The following is a 26,539-nucleotide window of genomic DNA, read 5'->3' as shown; positions in this document are numbered from 1 at the left end:
GTCAGGAGTATGAGACCATCCTGAGCAAGAGACTCCATCTCTACTAAAAATAGAACAACTAGCTGGGCATCGTGGTGGGTGCCTGTAATGCCTGTTACTGGGAGGCTGAAGGAAGAAGATGACTTGAGCCCAGGAATTTGAGTTGCTGTGAGCTATGACAGCACAGCACTCTAGCCTGGGGCAACAAAGTGAGACTCTGGCTCCAAAAAAAAAAAAAAAAGAAAGAGAGAAAGAAAGAGAGAGAGAGAGAAAGGAAAGAGGAATAAGAATATTTCTGTATCTTTCTCCTCTGTGCGTCTACACATATTTTCAGTTCTCTGTTTCAGGAACGTGAGGTTATGAATTCGCCGACCTTTCTGTGTCCCTTGCCTTTAAGTTGTTTTAAGCATATTCCTTCTACTGTTGGAAGCTCTACTTGTTATTCTTCCTTCCCCTGAACATGTGAAGTTTCTCCCGCTAGTAAGACTCGAGGACTGACCGTGGCAGTCTGTGTAGGGTCTGGGGTCCGTCTTGAAGATTATTGGGGCTCTTTCAGCACATCTGAACATCTGTTATGTCTGGGCTGGCAGCAGACTTGTTCCCAAATCATTAAAAATAGATTGATTGGCCCCACCATCATAAAACAAGTACTTACAGGAAACCTAGTTAAATGGTCCCTTTCTCAGATTCTGCCTCCAATCCACTAACTTCCAATGAAGCATGCTGTTTACTAGCAATGAAGTACACTGAGTTTCTGAATGTGCTGTACTCTGTAAAAGTTGTGTGATGAAGAAGATAGCTCATAAAGCAGCCTCCTGTGCAGGCTGTCAGACCCACACGTGCCGCTCTTTTCCCGTCTGTGAAGGACCCAGTGGCTGCCGTTCCGCTAGGGCTGCAGGTGGTCTACCTCATTTACTGTGGTTTATTCAGGATTAAAGTGGTGGAGTGTCAGGATGAGCCTCAAAACCAGTGAAGACTACTCTTGTTCTTTCTTCAGTATTTACTGCTGGTTTTAATGATAGTTAATCTTACCCAGAGAAATTCACATGCAAGTAGTATTTTTCCATTTGCATCAACCATCAATTTTGGTGGCAGTCATACTGTCTTTTTTTTTTTTAAGTGATTTATTCGTGAGTCATACTGCAAGTGCGAAAATTCATTCATCCAGTCCTTTGCTTGACATCTGCCGAGTACCTCCTGTGTGCCACATATATGTCTGCTAACTCTTACAACGAGTTTTGCTTTGTATGTTTGCCCAGACATCTTGCCATCAGGTATATCTGAGTTAGCAACCTCAAAACCTACATACACAGCCAGGCACACCCTGTCTCTAAAAATAGCCGGGCGTTATGGCGGGCGCCTGTAGTCCCAGCTACTCAGGAGGCTGAGGCAAGAGAATCACTTGAGCCCAAGAGTTTGAGGTTGTTGTGAGCTGCGACACCACAGCACTCTACCAAGAATGACATAGTGAGACTCTCAAAACAAACAAACAAAAAAACCCTACATACACATGTACTTGTATGATTGAAAATTTAATATCATACTCATCATTTAGCAAAGCTAAGGAAAGACAACAATTTTATAACTGATGGAAGCAAAAGGGCATGTATTTCAAAACCTGGCTCATCATTTGGGCAGCTTAGGAAGTGGTCAGAGGAACAACTCTGAACATTTTGCCTCTGTGACCCACTGAACAGTGGTAGTTTTGTTTAATTGATTCTGTTCCCTCCGGAAGCCAACAAGGAGGTACAGGAGGGATGCATCCTGAAGTACCTTCAGCTCTGGGGACACTTTTTACACCTGTGCTGACATCTTGCCCCTGCACAGCCTGTGCTGTACTTCCAGGAGGAGACTTTGGCACCATCACCACTCCTTAGCATCATCTTCCCTTTTGTCCCAGAATTCAGTGCGTGGCGGTCAGGTTTCCCCGGTACAGGTGGGATCTCCCTCACTTACCTACACCAAAGAAGACAGGGTACCTGGGGTTCTCACCCCAGCACCCAGGACGAAGCCACATGTGATGAAAATCCTCTTAAATAGTTCTTGACTGAATAGGTGGAAGGAATGGCCCGGATGTCAGCAGGGTTCCCAGGAAAGGAGATGGAACTGTAGGATTCTAGTATGTTTCATAAGCAGTCCTGTCATTAGACTTGAGCAGCTTTCCTAAAATTTTTGACCTCAATTAACAATAACAAATACACCATCACTCAGTGTCATGAACATATATGTACATAGAGTGCAGCTGGAACGAGAGCTTTAGAGACCAGGCTGCCAACCCCCACTCTCTATGTAAGATATACTCTGATTTTTTTTTCTATTCTCTTATGCATTGTCCTATTTTATTTTTAAAAGATTTTGGTTAGAACTACTAAATTTATTCCCTTACCCACTCATTGGTTATAACCCACAATTAAAAACAATTTGCTGAAGCATTAACTGGATCTAGGAGATAGTGAGAGGGAGCAGAAAGTCTGATTGGAATAAAGGTTCTGTCAACCTCAGAATGCGGGAAGAGTGCGCCCAGGGAAAGTTCTAGAAACTGGAAACACTCCTCATCTCTACTTTCTTCTTATGATTCATTGTTCATAATATAGAGCTGCTTTGGGAAGAAAACAGAAAGCTATACATGCTAGAAATTTGTCTTTAAGAAATTTTTATCATATAAGTATGTGTAGGCTATTTATGTTAAGATATTTCTGTTTACGACTTAAAACCCCAGCCAACTCTGAGATGCTGCAGAGAATGGTATATACTCCTTTAATTCAGTAGACCTTTCCACTGCAAATAAACCAATGGTGTTTCAACTCACCTGCCATATCATAAAAAAGCTTTGTCTGTCTGTTTTATTCCCAGTGTAGCCCATGCCACAGGCACCCAGCAGGTGTTTCAAATTATTCACCAAATGACTGAAGGAATAACAGTTGATGATATTGCTTGGTATTTATTCCTAGGTATTTCATAGCTTTCATCACTATTGTAAAGTAAGTTTCGAACAGATTTTGATTGAGGGCAGGAATCTTTTGAAATTGGCTTATTTTGCCTTCTTTTAACTGATTTTATGTTATTGGTTGCAAGATGCATCTTTTGTTTATGGCATTATTTTTAAAAATTCAAAAGCCTCTTCCATTGCAAATAAAACAAACCGTAGTTTTTCAGCCATTTACAAAAGCATCATTTTAATCAACCATTTCTTTTAGCATGAGCCATAAGGTCTAACCCCCATTTTTTTCAGAGAGTGGCCTCCCCACCTGCACCAGCGTTGCTCCTGCTGCTTGCACTGGGCCTCTTCTCCACCTCACACCCATCAGACCCAGCACTCCACATGTGTGAAAAAACCCTGGCGGGGCTAAGATGTCTATGGATAGCGTTTATCCTCCTGCAGACACAAGGTTCTCTGTTTGTAAGATAAAGACATAATTGAAATTAGACCTTAGCCACATTGAGTAGCTAGAAGATGGTGAGCGTTTTCACTGAACTTTTACTCAGTTAGCAGCAGGAAGAACAGTACACACTTGATTCTAACAGATGCAAAGGTCCTGTGGTGGAAAGAGGCCTGGCCACATATGAAGAGTTGCAGACATCACCGTGGTAGAGAGCAAGAAGGACCTGTGAGTGAGCAGGGAGATTACCCAGGCAGACGGGCCAAGGACAGTGACCTTACAGACTTTGGTCTTGATCCCAGGAGCAGTGGGAAACAACTGAGATGTTTGTGGGAGGAGCAGATAGGATCAAGTCTGCACTGTTCTCCAACTACCTTGGAAACACTGGAGGTAAATGAAAGAGGCCAAAGGATGGAAGGTAAAACTATAAGAAGTGGAAAACCATCTAACAGACTGGAAAAAATAACTAAATAGATGTGGCTAGAAGAGCCAGGAAATGAATGCAGTCAATCGTGGCCACGGAGCCTGGCTCAGCTGCAGCAAGCTTGGGAGCACACACGTAGGGGAGAGAGGGCATGACCAAAATCGTCATAGGGACTCTGAATCCCCCTAGATGGAATTGCCCAATTCAGCATGAGATACCCATTTCATTTCTTTTAAGAGCTATTTCTGGAGCATTTGTATGAATCACAACTATACAGGATAATGGATGCAGTAGCAGTGTTTGACCATGTGGGCACTGAGGCGGAATCACACCAACATCAGCTGCAAACACTTATATTTTGCCCTTTTAAGAGTTCAGTCACTAGACTCAGAAGGGGCTGTATCGTAGGAGATTGTTAATTGCATTTACTATAAAATATGTATATAAATACATAGAAATATTTTCATCTGCTATTACCGGGATCATATTTTGTGTATCTTTAAACTTTCCACAACCTGCCAGCCAGTGATTGGCACATGAAAGGCACTCAGAGAGGCCAGTGATTATTTTTGGATGGAATGAAGTCATTTGTAAAAGATAAAATTCCATCTGAGGTGTGAATTAATTTAGATACCACCTCTTTAGTTTTTAAAGAATGTCCCTGACACAAAGGAACTTCTATTTGTGACTGTAGTCAGGATTTCAGGAGAGTTACATGGACCAGCCCTGCTCGGCCTCCCTTTAGACAGTGTGGGAAGGGCAGACAGTTCATTTCTAACAGAAATTAAAGTTGCAGCTTTCAGTCCCTGAAATGTTTAGCTTTAGGAAGCGATCCTCTGAGTACTGTCCATATCTTTACTAGGGAAGTGTTCGTTCATTCCTCCTTTCCACTGATGAGCTTCTCGCCTCCTTTACGAGCTTGCTGTGTAATTAGCCTTGTGTGAAGAGTTGAGAAATATTCACAAAGGTGTCACATGTGTTCTGGTCTCCAGGAACTTATGTTAAGGGCCTTTGTTAAGACCAACCTAAATAGTTGAATAAATATTCTACTTCCGTGACTTTACCAGTCTTGAACTACTACTAATAGTGATAAGCGGTAATGAAATAAGTTAACATATTTAACTATATTCTAAAACATAATGTCTGTAGGATACTGGAGTTGTTCTCGGTGTAGGAAGCTTCCATTTAACCATATGAGAAAATTTGGGGTAAAAATGGAAGAAAATGCCTCTTTTAAGCTTTTTTATAAATAAAAATGGTGAAACTATCTTAAACCAATAATTAACCAATTAGAAATAGTGGCTGAATTCGAGCTCACATTTTCCAACTAACTAGGTGGCTTGTCTTTTGTCCAATGCAGTGTCCATGTAAGTATGGGGGTCAGTGATTCCTGTACACCGTCTTCGGCCGTCCATAGTCAGTGGCAGAGGGAAGCTCAGCATGGTGTGTTCTGGCCATGGAGGCCAGTGTAGGGTGTATGTGTGCAGAGAATTCAGTTGCATTTTCAGCATCTCCTACAAGGGCAGCTTGAGGATTCTGAAAATTCCTTTTCTGCTAAAAAAGAATGTAAAATGAGGGGGAAATTTTATTCTTCCTGCACTGCCAGCTGACTGCATTTTAATGGGCTGTAGTGTCACTGTTGATTTATTGCCCTTTTTTGTTCTTTTATGTGTTATATTTGTCATTTTGCTATGACAGTTTCATCTATAAAACGGTATAGTTGTAAGAAAACGGGAGAGAATACAGGCATGAGAGAATACAGGCATACTAAGGGAGCTCCTTTTTTTCTTGTCGTTTTTTGGAATGAAATACTGAGTGAAATGTCAAGTGTTTGATTTCAGAATTAATATATTTTAAAAGCTATATATTACACTAAAATAGTATTTTCCATTTTTATTATATAAACTTAGGAATTTCTATGTAAAAGATTTTTAATGTACAAGAACAAAAATTTCAATATTTTCTGTTTTCCTTTCAGCAGTGTGATAAAGGAAAATGAAACAATGTATTTAACTGTCTTTTATTTGCATAAGGCATAGAGCTTTCTGGCTTGAAAAGCATATATTGAAATTTCATGTTTTAGGAAGCCTACCTTTTAAATTTGATATGAATCTGGTACATTGGGCATGTCCAAAAAGAGTGCTGAAAATGAAGTTCTGAGCTCAAAATAAGCCACGATTTTGGTAAAAGATGCAAAATACTATTGAAAAGTGCCTACAGTTTAAAAAATGGTTTTAAGATGTTTTGCATGAAAGATTTCATATTGATAGTTCAAATATTCTTGCCTTTCCTATAAAGAAGTATGTGACCTCAATTCTATTGTAAAAGTAAATCAGCTCATTCTTTATATTATTAAAAATAGGAAAGGCCTGATAGTTAAAAATATTTGTCAATACTGAGTGACAGCTTCTCTTTCATTTGGGCTGTCTCTCCACTCCAGGAGCTGGCCTGGAACTAGACGGGTGGACACTGCTCATCAACTACTGTTAAAGACACCAATTGTGACATTTTAGTGTTCATCCTTTTATTTGCTTTAGAAAATTATTACCACAATTTTAGACGTAAGGTACCAAAATTAATTCTGATAGTTTTGTGTCTAAGAATCCCGGAGAGACTTCCTCAGAATGTGTAGGCGGAGGGCTCCATGCTGTGTAATTAACTTTGGGGTTGACAGTAGTCTCCCTTGTAAATAAATATTTTTGGATTGCTGCAAAATACCTTGTATTTCTCAGAGTTCTTTGAGAATATTCATGGGTGTGATCCAATATATTTAGTCAGCATGGAAAGGAGGTCAGAATTTCCTTCTTTTTCTCGAGACGACGGGATGTAGAGGAGACAGCAGATGAGAAAGTATCAAGGGTAGATTTAGCATAAACAGCACTCCTTTTTGAAGAAAGAATTTCTTATTTCAAATACTTTACTGACCTTGGTGACTGGGAAGAGGAGATGAGTCTTACAGCAGAAGCCTTTTCAGCAGTGTTACCACCGAAACTTGTTCACTGATGTCCCAGTGGGCTGTGAGGCCCAAAGTCCTGTAAAAATTGACTTCTACAATTCTAGTATGTGAAAAATAATCCCCTCCCTCCCAAGTCTGAAGCACATGCACGCTGCCTTTATACAGAATCATCATTGTGGTTTTTAGTGGGAGAGATTCTTGTGATTGGCCTTATTGTCTGATTGTTCTCAAGTGTGGGTCTTCTAGCCTAGCTACTCTGTATTCTTCATCAGGTAACTTTCCTCTGCTGGGAGGGGATGAGGAAGAGGGGATGAGGAGGTTTCTATAGCCACCTTGCCCAAATGTAGCCTTTGACCAGCTGCCATCCCATCTCATATGCTGGTCAGCTGGAAAGTCAGTGTTCATAAAACTGCAAGACCAAATGTAGTCATCGTCTGGGAACATCACTCTTCTTTTTACTTTTTTTATTTTATTTTATTTTTTGAGACAGAGTCTCACTATATTGCCCTGCGTAGTGTGCTGTGGCATCACAGCTCACAGCAACCTCAAACTCTTGGGCTTAAGTGATTCTCTTGCCTCAGCCTCCCAAGTAGCTGGGACTACAGGCGCCCGCCACAATGTCCTGCTATGTTTTTTTTTGTTGTTGTTGCAGTTGTCATTGTTGTTTAGCTGGCCCGGGCTGGACTCAAACCTGCCATCTTTAGTGTATGTGGCTGGCACTGTAACCACTGTGCTACGGACACTGAGCCAGCACCACTCTTCTTGATAATAAGTAATGCAAAATGTAATTTCTACTAACAGTTGATGTATTATGGGATAAAATGCAACATTTGCATGCTTTATTTAAAAAAGATCAAAAGACAAAAAAAGTTAAAGCTTGTAGAGGGCCACTTAGGATAAGGGCGAGTTCCTGCCAGAACTTATTCTCTCTCCTGCCCATGCTGAGTGAAAACGATGGCAAAGTGGAAGAACCACAGGAGAGGTGAGAATCCTCGGAGTGGAACTGGGATGTTTTCAGACCCACGTGGTGCACTTCCTAGGACAGTTTTCAGACATGTCAGATAGGACTCTGAAGCTAATAATTCCCTGACCCTGATTTTAAAAGGATAGTTCACATAGGAACTCTGGGCCCAGTGCACATTATTTAGAAAGCATGTACTTTAGAGACAAGGTAGTAGAGTCAAATCCAGGCTTCTTGGGCAAATCTCTTACCTAAAATCTCAGCTTCCATTTCATGTAAAACAGGGAGAATACTCCTCCTTAATCTCATCGTGTGTTGTGGGGCATGGAATGCAGTAGCATTTGTGAAGTTGGGCACAAAGCTGGCTCAGAGCACAGGCAGCAGGAGTGGCTGCTGCTGCTACTGTGATCTTGTGGTTATTCTACCACAGGGTTGTTTTATGGCTCTTGAGACTTTCAAGAGAACAAGGTACTGCCAGTCCCAAGAGTGTGACACTGCAACCCTTTAGAGAGGTTCAAAACTGAACTTCTGGAAAAATGAGTAGCTTTCTTATTGATATTATTTACGTGGACAACCTTGTGAGTGCTGTGGTCTCCGGGAGTTACCGGAGCATGAGAGGAACATTATTGTTCTCTTATATGTCCAGACCTACAGTGAGTCCCCCACTGATGGTAATTTCCATTTGCCTGTCTTTGGGATCTAAAGGCATTAGCATGACCCAGGCTGTTATTTTGCTGCCGGCAATGATGGCAGTGATGATAATGATGAAAAAAAGTTACCACATTTTCAAACACAACTACTTTATTTCAAGCAGTAATAGCCCAAAGCATGGTGTGACCTATTCTGTCCTTCCCTGTAGCCGAGCATGCTGCATGAAACACTTTGTTGGCCATTTGATGTCATTTGTCCCTGAGTGTCCTCAGCTCAAATATGGTCACATTTCTTTGTTTTTACCCTTCCGTAACATCAGTTCTCAAGAGCAGGTGAGAGGGTGTAATTTAATACAACTCTGTTAAGACGGGTCACAGATTTGCTCATTCAATCCCTCTTTCAGAAGCTGGGCGGGAAGACAGACAGGAAGCAGTTTGTAAGAAGCCTTACTTAGGAGGAGGCCTTAGCCAGGAGTTTCCGTCAACATGCTGTTTTCTTCTTTAGAAGAATAAATAACTCTCTCTAAGAAACAATATTTGAAAATAAACCTGGCACCTGCTTTGTAGTTAATCAATGGCTTCTGCTCAGCCCATCTATCAGTATCTCTGATGAGCTTTCAGTTACCCTAGAAAATAGTCAAGCAACACGTCCCTGCAGCAATGTAATTGATGTTCCATTTAATGTGTATAATTTACGTATTGGTATTGCTAATGATGCAATTATTAATTGAGGGTTACTGTTAATTATAACATAGTTTATTAAAGTTAGAGTTCTTGCTCAAAACACACCCTGGCATAGCAGCTTTTGTCTGGGATTTCGTGTAGGTGTTGTCCTGTGATTCAGTTTTATCTGTTTCACTCAAGATTTTACATATATATATGTAAATATGATGAGAAACAAAATATCTTTGTGATAAGATTACCAATTTGGTGGGTTCTCCTGTGTATCTTCAATAATTCTTTAGATGTTGATGTCTTTTTTTTAAATGTTCTTTTTTTTCTCCTTGAGACAGGGTCACACTCTATTGCCCAGCCTGGAGTACAGTGGTATCATCATAGGTCACTGCAACCATGAACTAGGCTCAAATCATCCTCCTCTCTCAGCCTCCCAAATAGCTGGTTTTTGTTTTATTTTGCTTTGTTTTTATTATTTTTTGAGGAGACATGGTCTTGCTATAGCCCTGGCTTATCTTGGACTCCTGGCTTCAAGCCATTCTCACACCTTAGTCTCCTAAAATGCGGAGATTACAGCCATGAGCCACTGTGCCCAGCCTAATGTATAGTTATATACAAATGTTTACACACGCGTATGGATAAGGACCGCAATCAGAGTGAGTTCAGTGTGTCTTTTAGCTAGTTTATGGGCCTGATAAAGAGAATTATTCCTCTTTATGCTTGTCTTTTTTTGTAAATAAAAAGGAAATTAGGAAATGCTTCCATAGTAGGACTATAGGAATGAGATAACTATTTTATTTAATAAGATTATTCTTAATAGTTTGAACCTATCAGTATTATCTTATTAGACATTTCACTGTTTTTACTTTCTAAAACCTCAAGACATCGTAATCATTTTTCAGCAGAAATGCAGGCTATTTTAAAGGATTCTAAAACAAATTCTACATATGATCATGAAAAATGGTCCCTATCTCCTTAATCATTACAAATATTGAGTTTATAACACTTTATTCTTGACAGATGCTCATTTTCGGTCTATGATATGTTCCCAGTTGACTTTCTTGTCATTTATAGATATATATTTTGCTGTTTTGCATATGCTGAAAGTATAACATTTTGCCACTAGTGATTATTCCTGTGCTCTTTCCATTAATCTCATTTTATCATTGCTTTGATGAGGACTTTTTCATTGTCTGCTTTCTGCTGCTACAACAGAATAGCACACACTAGGTAATTCAGAAACAATAGAAGTTTATTTGGTTCATAGTTCTGTAGGGTGTGAAGTCCAAGAGCATGGCACGGGCTTCTGGTGAGGATTGTCCCAGAGGGGAAGGTCAGGGTGCAAGACAGAGAGCAGAAGTAGGGCCAAACACGTCCTTTTGTCAGGAATCCGCTCCTGTAATAATGGCATTAGTTCATTCACAAGAGCTCTGTCCCCCCATGACTTAATCACTTCCCTAAAGGCCCTACCTCTTAATTCTATTACAATGGCAAATAAATTCAACATGAGTTTTGGAGAGGACATTCAAGCCATAATAAACCTTCATCTTCATCACCATACTGAGAAAACCCTTCTTCCCTATCCTGACCATCTCTTGGCAAGCTCGGTGGAGCCCATGTTCAGACATCTTCCTTCTTTCTCAGCATGTTGTCTTGACACTTGTGTAAGATCCTCCAAAGGTCAGCTCCAGACGCCTGTCTTCTTAATAAATCCCTCTATAAATACTGGAGATCTATGAGGAGGAGACTGTCAAATAGGACCTGTTGTCTTTACTTTCTACTTCTAATTTTTCCTCCTTTTCATTTCCCAAGTTTGCCCATTGTCCAGTGTCTGAGGCTTTAAGGAAATAGAAAAAAGGATAGTTAAGCTATGAAAAAAGTACAAATGAGAGACAAGAAAATTAAAGCCAGGTTTAAGGGTCTTCGATTAAGCAAACATGTTCTCACAGGTACTGTCAACATGGCATAAGATAAGGACCAGATCTCGCGAGGGCCACAAAGATGAGTAAGACCAGTTTTGTCTCAAGGAACTTACGGGTTAGTATATGACATAAAGGATTAACCAAAATAACTGAGGTCAAGGTTGAAAGTAGTAAGTTCTGTGTGAGAGGGGAAGCAAGGTGCGGCAAGAGTTCAGCAGGAGAGAATGCTTCCCGCACAGCAGGCAGGAACAGCGTCTGGGCTGTGTGGCCTGGGAAGGACAGGTACGATTTGAACCTATGAGAAGTGAGTGGAGAAAGCTTCCGTGGAGAAGGAGCAGCAGGAGCGGAGGCCTTGAGAAAGGACATGCTGGGGACGTGGGGAAAATGGACCATTTCCACTGGTTCATTTCAGAAGGAGAGGAGGGAGGTGTTAGGAAAGGAGGTGGGAGCCAACTTGTGCAAGGCCTTGATTGCCTTTGGAAATAACACATGAGGAACCTCTTGGTTTCAGTTTCAATTCTTTACGTGACAGTGACCTGAGTAGAGCAGTTATTTAGGGACATCCATATAGCTGCAGTGTGTCAAAGGGATTGGATAGATGTCTTCTTGGGAGTCAAGTACAAAAGTTCAGAAGAGAAGAAGACCAGGGTCATGGCAGTGGCAATGAGAAAAAGATAAAGAAAATGTAGTATCGTTAGATGTTGGGCACAAGAGTGGAAACTGACCATTCTCTGTCAGGTGACTTCTTCTATCCAAGGATAGTCGGCCTCCTTTGTAATTTATTTTATGTACCAAAGGCCACCCGTCTTATTTGTATGACCAAAATTCATTGGCTTGCTCTGACTTCTTTTTCCGACAGTGTCTCACTCTGTCACCCGAGCTAGAAAGCGGTAGGTTCATCATAGTCACAGAAACCTCAAACTCCTGGGCTCAAGTCATCCTCCTGCCTCAGCCTCCTGAGTAGCTGGGACTACAGGTGTGCACCACAACACCCAGCTAGTTTCTCTATTTTTTGTATGTTTTGTAGGAACAGAGTCTTGCTCTTGCTCAGGCTGGTCTTGCTCTGACTTTTACTGAGTGCATCGTATATTAATACACAGAGAGGGAAAAGCCTCCCTTTGCCTTTGTCTGTAAGAACTTGAACCCCTGCAGAAGTATTTTTCTGTGTTTTGAACATATAAGCAGGAGTTCAAAAATATTTTTCTGTATCCATACACAGACCACACGTGGCCACTATTCTCTTTATAAGTGCTGCCTGTGTGTTTTAAGCTATCCATTCAGCCAAGGCTTGCTGGGTAACCAGTGTGTTAAAGAGACTGTGGTAAGCCCTGGAATCAGGGATGGTAAGAACTGGTCCTTACTCTTGGGAAACGCCAATGGCAGGCGGTGGCAAAGTACTACCTGCTTTCTCCTGGGTTGATTAAATGACGCGAATTTCTTTTCTCCTTCTTCCTTTCTCTCTTCTTCGTTTCTACCTGGTCCATCATTCGTGTTTCTCACCTTCTCTTCCGTTTGGTTCTTCTCAGCGTCCCCCCCTTGCCTGCCCGGTGGACACAGAGGGAGACCACATGTGCCACGCCTTGTACATCTCAGCATCACACTGACCACATGACTGAGTCTTTTCTGCACTTTGCCCAAGAAGTCCTTTGTCCTCAGAAACTTATCTTATTTTTATTTCAAGATTTTAAGTCCTTTACTGCATTTACGCTGTTTCCCACCCCCCAGTCTTTTAGACTCTCATCTTTACAACGGATCCAGATCAGTCTAAACTCAGGTCTTATTTTTCATCGCGTCAGCAGCTCTCACCTGACTTCTCTGTATTCCACTGGGGAACTCGCGGCACAATGAAATTCAGTAGAGGCCTTCATGATCAGACCCACCTGGATTCAGAGTGGGACTTCCTTCTGTTTCTTCCCGCCCCACTGACTTAGGAAGAGCTATTTATCCTGATTGCGGCTGGTGCTTCCGTTTCCTTATTTGTATAATGGTGTAATACTAAATAAAAGGCATATAAAGTTCCCAGCACACAGTAGGTCTTCAGAAAGGTTAGTCTTCTTTCTTCCTACCTACTTTAGTAGCAATTCATCAGCATAATTTAAATTGCTTTACAATGATGAGTTTCTTCCAGTTTCTACATATTGGGGATGGTCATAAATGAGGGATTGAATCCACCAAGCTTGCGTCTTAGTATCATGAAAATATCTTTTAAAATAGTGCAATGATGGAAATTGGCTGCTATAGGAAGGTATTATGACATCAGGAGGTGTTTTAAAAATAACAATCTAATTGCCTGGGAGTGGTGGCTCACGCCTGTAATTCCAGAACTCTGGGAGGCTGAGATTGGTGGATTCCTTGAGCTTAGGAGTTTAAAACCAGCCTGAGCAACAGTGAGACCCCATCTCTAAAAGTAGCAGGGCCTTGTGGTGGGTGCCTGTAGTCCCAGCTGCCTCCGAGGCTGAGGCAAGAGAATTGCTTTGAGCCCAAGAGTTTGAGGTTGCTGTGAGCTACAATGCCGTAGTACTCCACCCAGGGTGACAGAGTGACACTCTTGTCCCCAAAAAATAAGTAAATAACAACTCAATTTTTTTTTCTCATTTTGTCATAGTCTGTGAAAAACTTCCTAATACAAATTCAGAAGCAGTGGTTCTAGAGTTGGATTTTTCTTCATGCTGTGTGCGAAATCACCTTACATTATAGATAGCTGGGTCCTACCTCAGACGTTTGATCCAGAATCCACGAGGAACCAGCTATCTGCAGGTGTCAAAAGCTTTTCAGATGATTTTTAAAATTTATATAATTAGAAACCCTCTATTCTAGAATATATTAAATAGAATGCCACCATTAACATAAGCCTTATTTTTTAAAGCACTTTATTGTTGGAGAAAAAATAGTGTGTTTACTTAATCAAAGTCTAAGGATGATGTGAACCCTACTCACTCCTTATACCTCTCTTGTTACTTTTCTGACCTTTAGTGCGTGTAGCTCGTAGGCCATGCAGAAGATAACTAATGCTCCGATGCAGTTTGCTCAACTCTTCCTGCATTTGTTTTTATTTATTTATTTTTGAGATAGGGTCTGTCTTTGTCGCTCAGGGTAGAGTGCAGTGGTGTCATCATAGCTCACTGTAACCTCAAACTCCTGGGCTCAACTGATCCTCCTGCCTCAGCCTCCCTAGATGCTGGAGCTATCGGTGCCTACCACCAGCCAGCTAAGTTTTCTATTTTTTGTAGAAAGGGCCTCACTCTCACTGGTCTTGAACTCCTGGCCTCCCAAGATCCTCCTGCCTTGTTCACCTAATACAAGGATTATAAGCATGAGTCACCATGCGTGGCCTCTGTACATTTTTTTGAACTCAGAAATATTGATACTTCTAGAAACCATATAGAGTTGATTAGGTATATTTACTTTTTGATAGGATGATGATTGACAAATTTCAGGCAGCAAACAAAGCTTTAAAGGGTTTTGCAAATAGTCACTACTCTGTGCAAGAAGCAGTGGTGATCTTTTCTCCCAGAGGAAAAAATTTTAAGAGGTAAACAAAAGCTGGACTAAGACCTATATTAGCAGAAAGTCTGGAAGAAAATTTGAGGGACGTTAGATTTCTATTTTACTGCCTTCAACGTTGAGTTTCAGACAAATTGTTGGAAACTTCCGCTTTTAACTAAGTCATCTTCAAAAGCCATCTATTTCAGAACCAGCTGCTCACATTACTTTATTGGCGATCAGTTTATGTGAAAGGTACACACAGTTCATAACTTACTATTGACAGTTTGTTTCCTTATTTTATTACTTATCTGTGATTTGAGAAATTCAATTGGAAAATAATAAAACTATTTCATCAGAACAGTAACAGCACTAATAATTCTCTGGGAACGTTTAGTGTCCAGATAATAAGTGATAAGGCTTTGATAGATCATCTCATCCACAGGGTGTCAGCCACATCAATAAGGGAGAGCAGGAACCACCATGAAATTAGAACAAAAATGAAAAAAGGAGATTAATTTTTTAGAAAAGGTATATATCAAGCAATCTGGTATCTCAGTTTTATGTGAAAAATTATATTTCTGATTATTACTTGAAAGTTGTATACATTCTGTTTGCCCGACAGTGGAAATTAGGGACAAAGGAAGTGTTATAAATTCAAAAGCCTAATCAGGTTACAAAGAATACATAAGGTGCGAATGTAGATTATTCCAGCAGTGGTGATTGACTTTACGTTCCCAGGAAGGAAAGCAGTGATATGTAATTTAAATGAAAAATCTTGGAGGTTTTATGATTATGTACAATGTGAAGATACAACTGAAAAAAAAAAAAATAACCAGACTGCAAGGGATTTTAATTCTCTGAGCGACAAGATGTGATTGAACTGTCTCGCGGTATCTTTAAAACCAAGATGCTGCTGTTTTTAAGAAAAAGAACATAAATTTGACTGTGCAAAGAGTCTTTAAAGCCTATGAAAATTAATTAAAATAGATTTTCTATTCCGTAAAAGCCACAAGAATGCCGGCACCAAGTGACTGAGGACTCAATTGAAATTTTAGAATAACTTTGAAACACACTTAGAAAAACAAGATTTTTACATATTTCTGTGGCTTCCATTTTATATTCTTCTTTTAGCTCTTTTTCCTGTCTCAGCTGATGATGTTTCTCAGCCTATGTAGTTTCTCCTCTCAGAAGTTTCTACTGTCACTGTCCCCAGACCTTTTCTTTCTCCCTTAAATACCAGAAGTGGTACTGTGATGTTCAGTTTGCCACTGGAACTTTTTGCATATCATGTAAATGAGGTTGTTTGTTGCAAACATTGAACCCAAACACACTTGCCCTCCTGCAAGAGTCTGGTCACATATTCCCTGAAAGGATCCCAGGGCTCAGGTCCCCGTGCTGTGAGCCTGAGTGCCAACCATGGGGACTGCCACCTGTACACAGCTAGCTGTGTCTCACCACCCAGCTCCGACAGAGAGGCTTCTGGCCCAGAGAGGGCAGAGCCTTCCCTTGCTCCTGGAATTTCTCCCTTTCACCCCTTGGTGAGCCTGTGTATATATTGCTGCTCAGCTACTCTCTGTGGCTCCTCATTTGTTAAATTTAGTCCAGGCTGGCCTGCCCTCTGAGCAGCGCTCATCACACCAAAAGCCACAGCTCCAAGCATCCCCTTCCTGCTCCCAGCCCATGGCCTGGCCTCCACCCCACTGAGGGCTTCTGAGGCATCCTCACCAGCACCTGTGCACCCCCCATCCTGCCAGCCCGTTTGTGTCAAGGAGCCCTTCCTAACCTCCACTCCACTCAGGTTCTGCAGCTCACTGTGGCAAGTGACGTGGCTCCGGGGTCACTGAGTGTGGTCAGCTCTCTGAGGAGTGGGGCTCTGCCTTCCTCCCTGTCCCTTCTCCCCGTGGAACCCAGTTATGGCTCCTCAAGCAGAAGGGATACTTGATCGAGCGCTGTCCATCTGAAGGCAAAATCGATCATCTGTAGCACATCAACAGGGTGCTCTAGCCCCTGCCCATTGCCACGTCCATCACAGCGACCCTTAAATAGAAAGGGTAATGTCCCAGTGGTCCAGGGAGCGTCTATACCATGGGCCAGGCCCCAGCTCCTCCGCCCACCTTTGGGTGTAATCTGAGTAGGCATCGCCCTCTGCCCTTTCCTCCTCCTCTGCCCCATCTTCTTCCTAGTGATGAGCATTGATGAAAACATCCCAGGGCTCCCTGTGCTCTTAGACAAAGCCACAGACCCTGTCATCTGGCTCCGTGTTCCCATTACCTCATCCCCTTTGCCCTCTGTCCAGATGTTTTCTTTCCTCTCTCCACCTTTCCTTGAAAATCCGGCCCAGCCACCTGCAAATTCCATCTGTCCCCAGCCTCGGTCATCCTGCCTCTCCCTCTGCCAGGTGATTCTTCAACACTTCTCATGCCTCCTCCCTGCCCTGAGTCCCCTGGGTCCTCTTGCTCCCTTTGTCACTGGGAAAATGAAGAGACCCTTGCAGCAGCCACCCAGGCCAGCACGCCTGCTCCCCAGAGCCCTGCGCCCGTGCAGGCCCGGGCTGTCCAGGCCCCACCCATGAGGATGCCCCTTTCTCTCCTGCATCATCAACTTCTGCTTCTGTTAGATCATTAGTGTTAGTGTTCAGAGATGCTGTCATTTCTCCCATCTTCAGAGAAACAGAAAACGAGACCACCTCTGGATGCCACCTTCCTGTCTGGCAGCTCTGCATCGAGGCTGCCTCCTGGTCTGGGTCTCCCTGGATGTCCTCCTCCTCTGGTTTCCAGCCTCCCACAGGAGGCTGCTCCTCCTCACCCGCCGTCCCTTTCTGCGCTTACTCCCTGAGTGCCCCCAGGCTGCTCACAGCTGGAAACACCTTGATGACAGTTTCAAACCCAGATCGCTCACCTGTATCTCCACCTGCGTCTCCTTTGGACACCTAATAACTCAAACCTCATTGGTCCAAAGCCAAGCTCCCCGTGTTCCCTCCCACCTGCAGACCCGCTCCTCCTGCCGTCCCTCCATGCTCGTAAATCACGGCTTCCTATCTCGGTGACTCCTGCCAGAAACCCACTGTCATCCTAACACACCCTATATCCAATTCATCAGCAAACAGATCTCAAGTCCAACCATGTCTTTTCTCCTCACCCCACTGCCATCTTATCCCACACCATCACAGTCTCTTGCCTGGATCCTCCTAAGAGCTGCAGAACAATATCCCTGTTGTGTACGTGGCTGCTGACACGATCCTGTTAAACGTAAGCCAGATCACAGCCACCTCTGCTCTCCTCCTGTGGCTCCCATCTGAAGCAGAGGCGTCTGCAGAGATGTCCCCTCGCACCCAGTGCTGCTGCCCTCCCAGCTCCCCGCTACGCGGTCACACTCAGCATTTCAGTCTCACATTACACCTTTCACTTTTCCCCTGCCTGTATATCAGCCTCTCTCACTCCCTTTCCTCTTGAGGTCTCTGCCCAAATGTTACTCCCCAGAAGTCCCTCTCTGAGCCCTGGTATTAGCACCTTCCCAGGGCTCACACTGCCTGGTCCACTCCCCACCACAATGCCCTGCAGCCCACCCCATGCACCACCTGACACGTAGCCCATGGTCTTGGGATGCATTTGCCCATCCGCACAAGAATTCAGTTCCACGAGGAGAGAGGTTTTGTTTTTGCCCATCTGTTCACTGCTCTATTCAGAAAATAGTACTTGGCACATAGGTGCTCAATAAAAACTTGGTGAATAAATGAACAATTTCACTGAATTTTTCCTCTGTATTAAGGGTCAGTCTAGCAGTAGTCACCTTTGCACAGAGGTTCTGGGCAGCCACACCGTCCCCTGGGCCCTCCCTGACCTTGCCACTCCCCTCCTATTCTCCCAGGTAAGACCAGCTCTGATGCTGCAGGTGGTACAGTCAGTAGCTCCAGGCATCAGCGTCGGCCTCCACAGACTTCCGGGCTCACACTCTGGGCTCTTTTGGGAAAACATACCTAGCCAGTTCGGTAGTCAGAATCCAGCCTAGACCTCAAGCTGGGGGCTGAGCACATCACATTCTCAGGCTGGCTTGTGCTGTTATTTAATTCAACATCAAACACTGGGCCAAAATTGACTATTTTCTGCCAAATTGAAAACCAACCAAATACTGCGTTGAATAATCGTTGCATTTCTTCTAAGATTTCTTTTCACCCTAGATATTACATCTGAAATCTTAAACACTGCAGTTTGACTCAATTTTATTTGTCATTTTAAAAAATAACCAGCACGATTATAGGAGTCAGTGGAACAGCCATCTGTGAGGGTTAAACTCTGTGATTTTAGCAGCCTCTTATCCTCAGCCTCCCTATAATATTTAGCTTTTCCATGACTGTAATGAATATAGTCCAGTATAATAGTTCAGGCCAAATCATGCTCACCGTAAAATGCACACAGGTAAGTTTATTCCCCTGAAAGGAACTAAGTGGGCACTGCTCTAAACAGAAGGCACGCGCGTGGAGGAGAAAACGCCTTTCTGTGAACAAGTAAAATTTACACCAAAAAAGGAACAAAAGTTTATACCATTAGAAAACTGGCAAGAAAATAGCAGGACAGAGGGGAAAATAATATGAAAACAATTCTTTGCCAAGCAGTTTATGTTAAATGCATAGATCTGGGTGAGGGGGGAAATACCCAGCCTACTCTGTCACAAATTTTTCTCTGTCCAAGACCGACTGACAGCTCATTAACCATAACCACATCTCCAAAGAAATAAAAGTGAAGGAGGAGCATCCTGAGTGAGGACAGCCCAGAGATGCTGCTGCAGGAAGGGCCAGAGGACAGAGCACGGGCGAGGAAGGCAGGGGCTGCCTGGCAGAATCGTGGATACCTGCCCACAGCTGTGCGAGGGCTGCAGTGTGTATTTCATCCAGACTTCATGTTTATGGTGAAGTTGTCCTAAACCCTAACACCCCGTGGGCTGGCAGGTCAGCCTGGCTGGTGCTCCCCCTTTACTGAGTTGCTCTCCTGTTTGGCATGACTGCCACGTCATCACACTGCAGCTGTGTCACGCAGAGGTGGAGCATTTCATTTTCTTGACCTGCAGTATGAGAAGAGTTAAGTGCTAAAGAGCTTACACTGGCTGGACAGCAGTGTGTCTGCCTGCTCCTAAAGGGACAACAGGCTGCGGGTGACAGGCTCTCCCTGGCCCAAAGCAAGATGCAGAGTCATTCACCCGTTCTCAAAGAGTCCAGACTCACAGGGCCGGACTCACCTTTTACTGCTTCCCGTGGATGTGTTAGATCTGTGGGAGGTTTTATATTTCAATTTTTTGAGTTAAATAGAATTTTTCTAAACGTTTTCTTTACCAAGTGTTATGTTCACTGTCATAATTTAGTTACAAAAAAAAAAAAAAAACAACAACAACCTTAAATCATTTGTTTAGAAAGTATACCTGGAGAACCAGCAATCTGTAACTAGTGAGATAAACGTAGTGGTTTCTAGTATGTCGCCATCAGGACTTCATCTTAGCCAAAAAGCCAAGAAACGATAGTAGTTTGTCAACATTTGGAAGAATAATGCCAATTTTATTTCATTTTTTAAAGTTAATTTTTTAATGGGCTACAAAATCAAAATTAAAAAATGGACTTTTTTCAATTGTGTGAATTTGAAATGTTTTTTATTTCTTTTTATATGGATTTCTTTTTTTCCTTTTACTATTTTAGTGCATGTTTTTACTACATAATTTATCTTCAGGTTTTTCTTAGCAATTTATTTAATGTAACAAGTTCTTCCCAATTGACCATCAGGTCGTATGTTTCTGTGGTGTGTTGCAGTGGCATATTTCAAGTATAACTGTCATAAAAATACAATTAATATTAATGCTTTCAAGATTTAACTAGATAACTACTTTGAGGAATATACATGCTTCAAACAAAATATCAAGATCACTTCTTGAAGTTGTCAAAAGTTGACCTGTTAAAGTTTCTCCAGAAAATTTTTATTCAATGAGGTGTCCTTTTTATTTTTTATTTATTTATTTATTTATTTATTGTTAAATCTTAGCTGTGTCCATTAGTGCAATCAAGGGGTACAATGTGCTGGTTTCATATACAATCTGAAATATTCTCATCAAACTGTTCAACGTAGCCTTTTTGTATCTCAACTGCGATCATCACAGCTGTCCCTTAATTAGAACGCGCCTTCGTAGTAGAAGCTCAGATGAGCTCGGCCCTCCAATCTGATGCCTCCTGTTCCTTCCCTGATCTTGACTCACTTTGTTGGGTTGGTCTGATGGCCCTAGCAATGTTTAGGATGCAGTGTCTTGTATAAATTCTTCATATGAATGACTTTGTAAAGAAACATTGTATGTTCTGAAAGGAAACAAAGAAACACCTGGAAAGTTATTGCTTGGCCCTCCCTATTTCTCAGTGAGACTGTGCAGTAGAATCTACCCAGTCTGCAGATACAAGGATAGTTACATCAGGTGACACGTGAGTGGAAAACACAATGAGAGGGCAGAAAGAGCTGCTTTATAAACATTCAATTCCTATTACATTTCTACCAACAAAAACAAAAAGAAAATTCTGATTGAAGAAATTTGCTCGTGAAATTTCTCTGTTTGGAATGACCTGTCTTGAACGTGGAGTGATGGCTCAGATGGTGAACACTGTCACATCTTGATAAAAGTAGAACTGCTTAAAAAATGGATTCTGTTTAGGGAATTGAGCATTACATTCTTAGTATTTTTCATCCTGAATGCACTGAGCGGAGGAAACGGATATTTCCTCAGACATGGATTTGACATTCCATCACATTATATGGTGAACAAGACAAACGTGTTTCCTGTTTTGGATGTGAAAAAGCAGGGAAGCTTAGGCAGCCATGGCTGTGAGGCCATGGTTATCTCATTTAAACAGAAGCTAAATGTGGGTGCCAATGGTGTGATCATCAGCTGCTTCCCACTTTGTGAATAAATTGCTTAGAAGGAGTCTTTGCTTACCAGATGTGACCTAGATTTAGAATTCCAAAGGCTGGGGGAGAATACTCAATTGTGTTTTAAAAAAAAAAAAACAATTGCTGGTACAATGCATGGTAAATGAGCTTATCTCACTTTCCCAGGTGTTTGGGCTAATATGTTATGGAATTACTGCTTCATTTATGAAAAATAATTAAGGAAAATGTTCCAGCAAATCAAATTTGGATAAAGGCTTAGGGATAGCTATTGTGTTGTTAGTAAGTTTTTAAATAGAGATAATAAGAATATTTTTTTTTTTTTTTTGGTTTTTTGGCCGGGGCTGGGTTTGAACCCCCCACCTCTGGCATATGGGACCGGCGCCGTACTCCTTGAGCCACGGGCGTCACCCAAAAGAATACTTTTTTAAAACTGTGTTTGAGAAGAGTCTCTTATAAAAGGGTCAGGCCTGGGTGTACTATCCAGCTTGTGTTATGGTTCAGTAAAATATTGAAGAACAATGTGAACAATTACACACCTTTCAGTGCATCTGAAAGCTGTTTAAAAAAATCAAAGCTTGTGTGTCTGCTGGCTCTGATAAGTCTTATTACTGTGTTAAATGCCCCAGAATTTTAAAACACGTGACAACTTTATTCTCCCTTACTCACTCTCTCTCCGTTTTTCATTTCCTTTCATCTTCAGGAGCTGCCACTCCAAAACCGGTCCCGGAACCCGAGAAACAGACGGACCATACAGTTAAAATTGCTGGAGTCATTGCGGGCATCCTGCTATTCGTTATTATATTTCTTGGAGTTGTGTTGGTAATGAAGAAAAGGTGAGCTGCCAGCTGTGGCCAGAGACTTAGTTCTATCTAGCTGTTTGCCAGGTGCTTCACGTGTGTGAAAATACTCAGTGACTGAGTTGGCTTTGATGTCCAAGACATGGCTGTGAGTCTGTGATTGTTAACATATTTCATCAGATGGCATTGAAGGTTATGGGACAAAAATTTTAGAATAAATGGCTATGATTTTGTGTGAATACACAAAGACTTTCATGCAAGAATAACATAAGAAAGAATCCTGTGTCTCCCCACAGGGTGGTGTGGAAAGCTCTATAAATCGCGAAAGCCATTTGTTCACCAGGAAATGTTTAGTGCTTATTGCTAACGCACTGGCGTGTTTGATATTCTCAAATATGAGGAAGAAGACTTTTTCTTCCCCTTTTGATGAAGTTGGGCCTGGGCTCTGTGCAGGCTCCATGCTCAGGTGGAGAATCAGCACAACCCCCAAGGAGAAAGCCAACCTCAGAGAGGAGCCTGGCGGGAAAACTCGGCTGCCGGTTGACGTGTCTGAGAACAGATCCTAGAGAAGGGGTGTGGTTAAGGCTGCCCTGTGTAGCGGAGGGGTACTCTGGGTGAAGAGAAACCCAGAAACGGCTTTAGTGAGTGACCCTCACCTCCCATATCTAAAACATGGGCAAAGTCTTATCTCATGGAAACAAGTAAGGATTTGCTTAATAATAAAATCATCCACTTATATAAAAATTACCATAAAAGTATCAATGGTAAGAAGCAATGGGATACATTTTCCCAGAGGGTCGTGTCCCTTTTGTTTGTCATGTGAACACAGTTATGGTCACGGAGTGGGAGTGAGGTCTGGGGTGTAGGAGGGCAGGTGGGGAAGCAGGTGAGAGGGTCTCTTCCCCTGGTCAGGGAAGGAGGTTTCGCTTGGTCCTGAAGTTGCTAGTGGCCCTTGGTCAGGTAGTTAACAGGCTCTGGTTTTATTTGTTGTTTTTTTTTTCTTTTTTTTTTTTTTTATTGTTGGGGATTCATTGAGGGTACAATAAGCCAGGTTACACTGATTGCAATTGTTAGGTAAAGTCCCTCTTGCAATCATGTCTTGCCCCCATAAAGTGTGACACACACCAAGGCCAATGGAGAAGCATGAATCCTATTTGTTTTTAAATTCAGATTAATTTGAGGGTACCCATGTTGAGTTACACTGCTTTCATTTCTCAGGTAATGTTGTAGGTCGTAGTTGAGCCTTTTGTCTAAGGGGTGTGCTGAACACCTGACGTTGTACACATGAGGCGGAATCTCAGGCAGGCCCAGTGAGAAGGAGAAGGAGCTCGAGTCAGGAGAACTAGTTAGGTGACAAGAAGGGGCAACTTCAGTAGCTACTTTGAGGAAGAAGGGACGGCATAGTATAACCTGCTGTCATTACTGCTTTGGGCAAGCGAGTGGAGCTGTTACCAGTGACCGCAGTGTGGACTGCGGGAACTCAAGCATATTGGGGGGGTAGAGATGGAGAGTTCCGCTTTGTGGGTTTTAGGTTCAATATTCCTTTAAAATCATGTGAAGATGTGCAGTGAACATCTTAGAAATGCCTTTGCGGACTAGAGGTAGTTAATTTCCACGGGCTGGGAGTCATCGGCGTTTCTGCAGCTGAGACCATTGGGTTTGGATGTGGTCACTTGGTTATTACAGGTGTGTGTAATAAGGAGGAGTGTGGCGTGGGACGATAAACCCCGGGTAACAGCAGAAAGCAGGGCGAGTTAACATCCATCCCGTGTGTGCGCACACGGCCTCCTGTTCCGCAGCTTCCTCGGTCTGTCTTTTGCTCTGGTCAGGCACCAGGACAGATAGTCGCCTGTCACAGCTGAAGCATCACCACTCTTTGGACACGGTCTTCAGTCTTTTCCACTTGCTTCCCACTTGTCATTGTCTTTTCTCCCTTTTTCTCTTCTCTCACTCCTCGCTTCGTTTCTCTATTCACTGTTCATTCTTTGCTCCTTTTCATTCTGTTTCTCCGTACCTGGTCTTTCATTACCCTTCTTCTTTACCCATCCCTTTATTTCTTTTCCTTCCATATTTATTTCTTTTTTGCCCTTCTTCTTTTCATTATCTCCCACCCTTCATCATTTTTTTGATAGGCATTCTTCATCTGTCCCCTACCTCAGTGTTTATGTATTTGGCACCAGTAGTTTGTAATTTTCAAAAACTATGACCCAGTATAAATTCTAGGCAACAATAGGCCCTTCCATGCCTGGGTATTCAAACTAAACATTCTAGAGAAATTTATTTTAAATTCTAGGGTATGTTGGACTTTTGTGTTGTCTAGCAAATAGCCTAAAACTACTAATCCAGTCACCCTTGTGACCTTAGCTAAATATCAACTAATCCTCCAAGGGTCTGTTTCTGTTCAATTAATTCATTCTGCTTCCTGGGACTTGGAGGTAGTCACTGAGGTTATGTGATAGATCACACATTTGAAGAGATTGCCTATGGTAACATATGGCCTTGATCAACTTGAGACTAAGTCATGTCAGTTTTACACAATTATTTACTAGATAACAACCTTAAAAGGGTTATCGTCACAGCATGGACCATGTTTGCATTACTTTTTCTGAAATATGGAATATATTCTCCATCAGGCAAATTAGCCAATATACTATGCCTGGTAATGCAAAACTTATAAAATTTAGACCTGAACAGTCAGTCATAGAAATTCTTAAATTTCTATTTCAGGGTTTTTAAAAAATTCAGGGCTTGTCACCAAAATTCAAACCTAAATTTTAAAAGTATTAATTTTTGTTTATTAAATCACAGCAGTGTACATTAATGCAATCCTGGGGTACAATGTGCTGGTTTTATGTACAATTATGTACAATTTGAAGTATTTTCATTAAAAGTATTATTTTTAAGCAGAACCATTAAAACGTGATACTAATCATAAATAAGTTGCTGAAGTGTTGTTGGCAGACACATTCTTTGTTAACTAACATTGTTTGGTTAGAAAAACACTGCATTTAGATTTGGAATTCCCACATCTGTATTTGAACTGATTTTGTGATCTTGAACTTCTCCAGGTCTTAAGTTTTCTCGTTTGTAAGATGCAAAAATTGAGCTGGAAGATCCCTGCAGCCCCTGGGAATTCTAGTGTCAGCTTCCTGTTGGTTAGCAGCCTGTGGTGGTGTTGGGATACAGCTGGGGTTCTGGAAGTGCAGGGAGAGGCTGGTCACTGCTGGTCACTGGTCACTCTTCAGACCTCCCAGCGGGTTCATCCCTAGGTCTTGTTCAGTTCAATCCCAGAGGCGTTAGGTGGTGAGTCCTTTATCCCTCAGCCTCATGTTTCCCACCTTCATGTGAGATGCCCTCAGTTAAAAGGGAAGCAATGAGGAAATGGGGAAGAAAAGGAAAGGAACTGCCTCCGGTGTGGATTTCGATGTGTTGTTCATCATTGTTGTTGGTTAGAACCTAATGCTTTCAAACTTCAAGTGCATTCCTGTATCAGCTAGGTAGCCTGTGTCTTCCCAGCCACAGCCTTCTGAGTTAACCTACTCAGATATGCACCACTGCTCATGAGGGCAGCCTTGGCCTCAGAGAAATTGTGGAAGAAACAATTCATGGACATTTCTGGAAATACAATGAGAAGTCTGTCTTGCCCAGGATAAGCCAGGCCAGCTCTGCTGACTGCTCAGGAGGGGGACAGCCACAGATTCCAATAATGGACAGTTGATCTACACTTTACTGGGGGGTATTGTCAACTGTCCGCTGAGCAGAGACCTGTTTGTTTGCTGAAAGATGACCTCTCCATAGGAAATAGTTGCTGAGCATAGGCCTCTAACACAATGTAAAATATGTTTATGTTGTACTTTCTTTGACATATAGGTAATAATGACTACAAACTGCCATGGCCGTCAGTTTTATCCAACTAAATGTTTTACAAACCTACCGCAAATCAGTGACTACTTGGGTTTTTTGTTTCTGCGTATTAATCCATTTGGCCTTTGCTTGGACAAGTATAATCTGAAACCTTCTTTTAAAAAAACTTTTACAAAACCTATACATTTAATCTTTATCTTATTAGCAAAGCAATTTATTTTTATTTTCCCTGTCCAAAAATGATGTGCTCTCCTGGGTTTGACATTTTGTTGCAGCAAATATTAAGAAAGAGTATAAGGTAAAGATTTACAAAATACAAGTTTCTCACATAGCCATGTGATGATATTCTCTGAGAATTAATACAAAATACCTTGAGTAGGAGATGTTTATTTTTTACCATGTTTCATCCATGTCTAATTAAGCATATTTATATAAATGAAAATACCTTCATTTTCAACATTTTTATAGGGAATAATTTATCTCAATAACATGTTTGACAGAATTTAGTACATAAGCGCCATCAATTTTACC

At 42.0% G+C, this 26,539-nt stretch overlaps 1 protein-coding gene across 5 annotated transcripts in view; it reads left to right on the top strand.

Moving 5' to 3' along the window:
- Positions 1 to 26,539, top strand: part of PTPRM (protein tyrosine phosphatase receptor type M) — an 810,424-nt gene that overhangs the window by 524,392 nt on the left and 259,493 nt on the right. For all 5 annotated transcript variants that reach the window (XM_053571260.1, XM_053571259.1, XM_053571258.1 and 2 more), the window contains one exon: positions 22,048 to 22,180. In XM_053571260.1, coding sequence (XP_053427235.1) covers positions 22,048 to 22,180 — 133 coding nt within the window. The remainder of the gene's footprint in view (positions 1 to 22,047; positions 22,181 to 26,539) is intronic.

Source organism: Nycticebus coucang, chromosome 19 (genome assembly GCF_027406575.1).
Source record: "Nycticebus coucang isolate mNycCou1 chromosome 19, mNycCou1.pri, whole genome shotgun sequence".
Lineage (NCBI taxonomy): Eukaryota > Metazoa > Chordata > Mammalia > Primates > Lorisidae > Nycticebus > Nycticebus coucang.
Note: the sequence above shows the minus strand (reverse complement) of the source record. Positions and strands in the feature narration are given on the sequence as shown.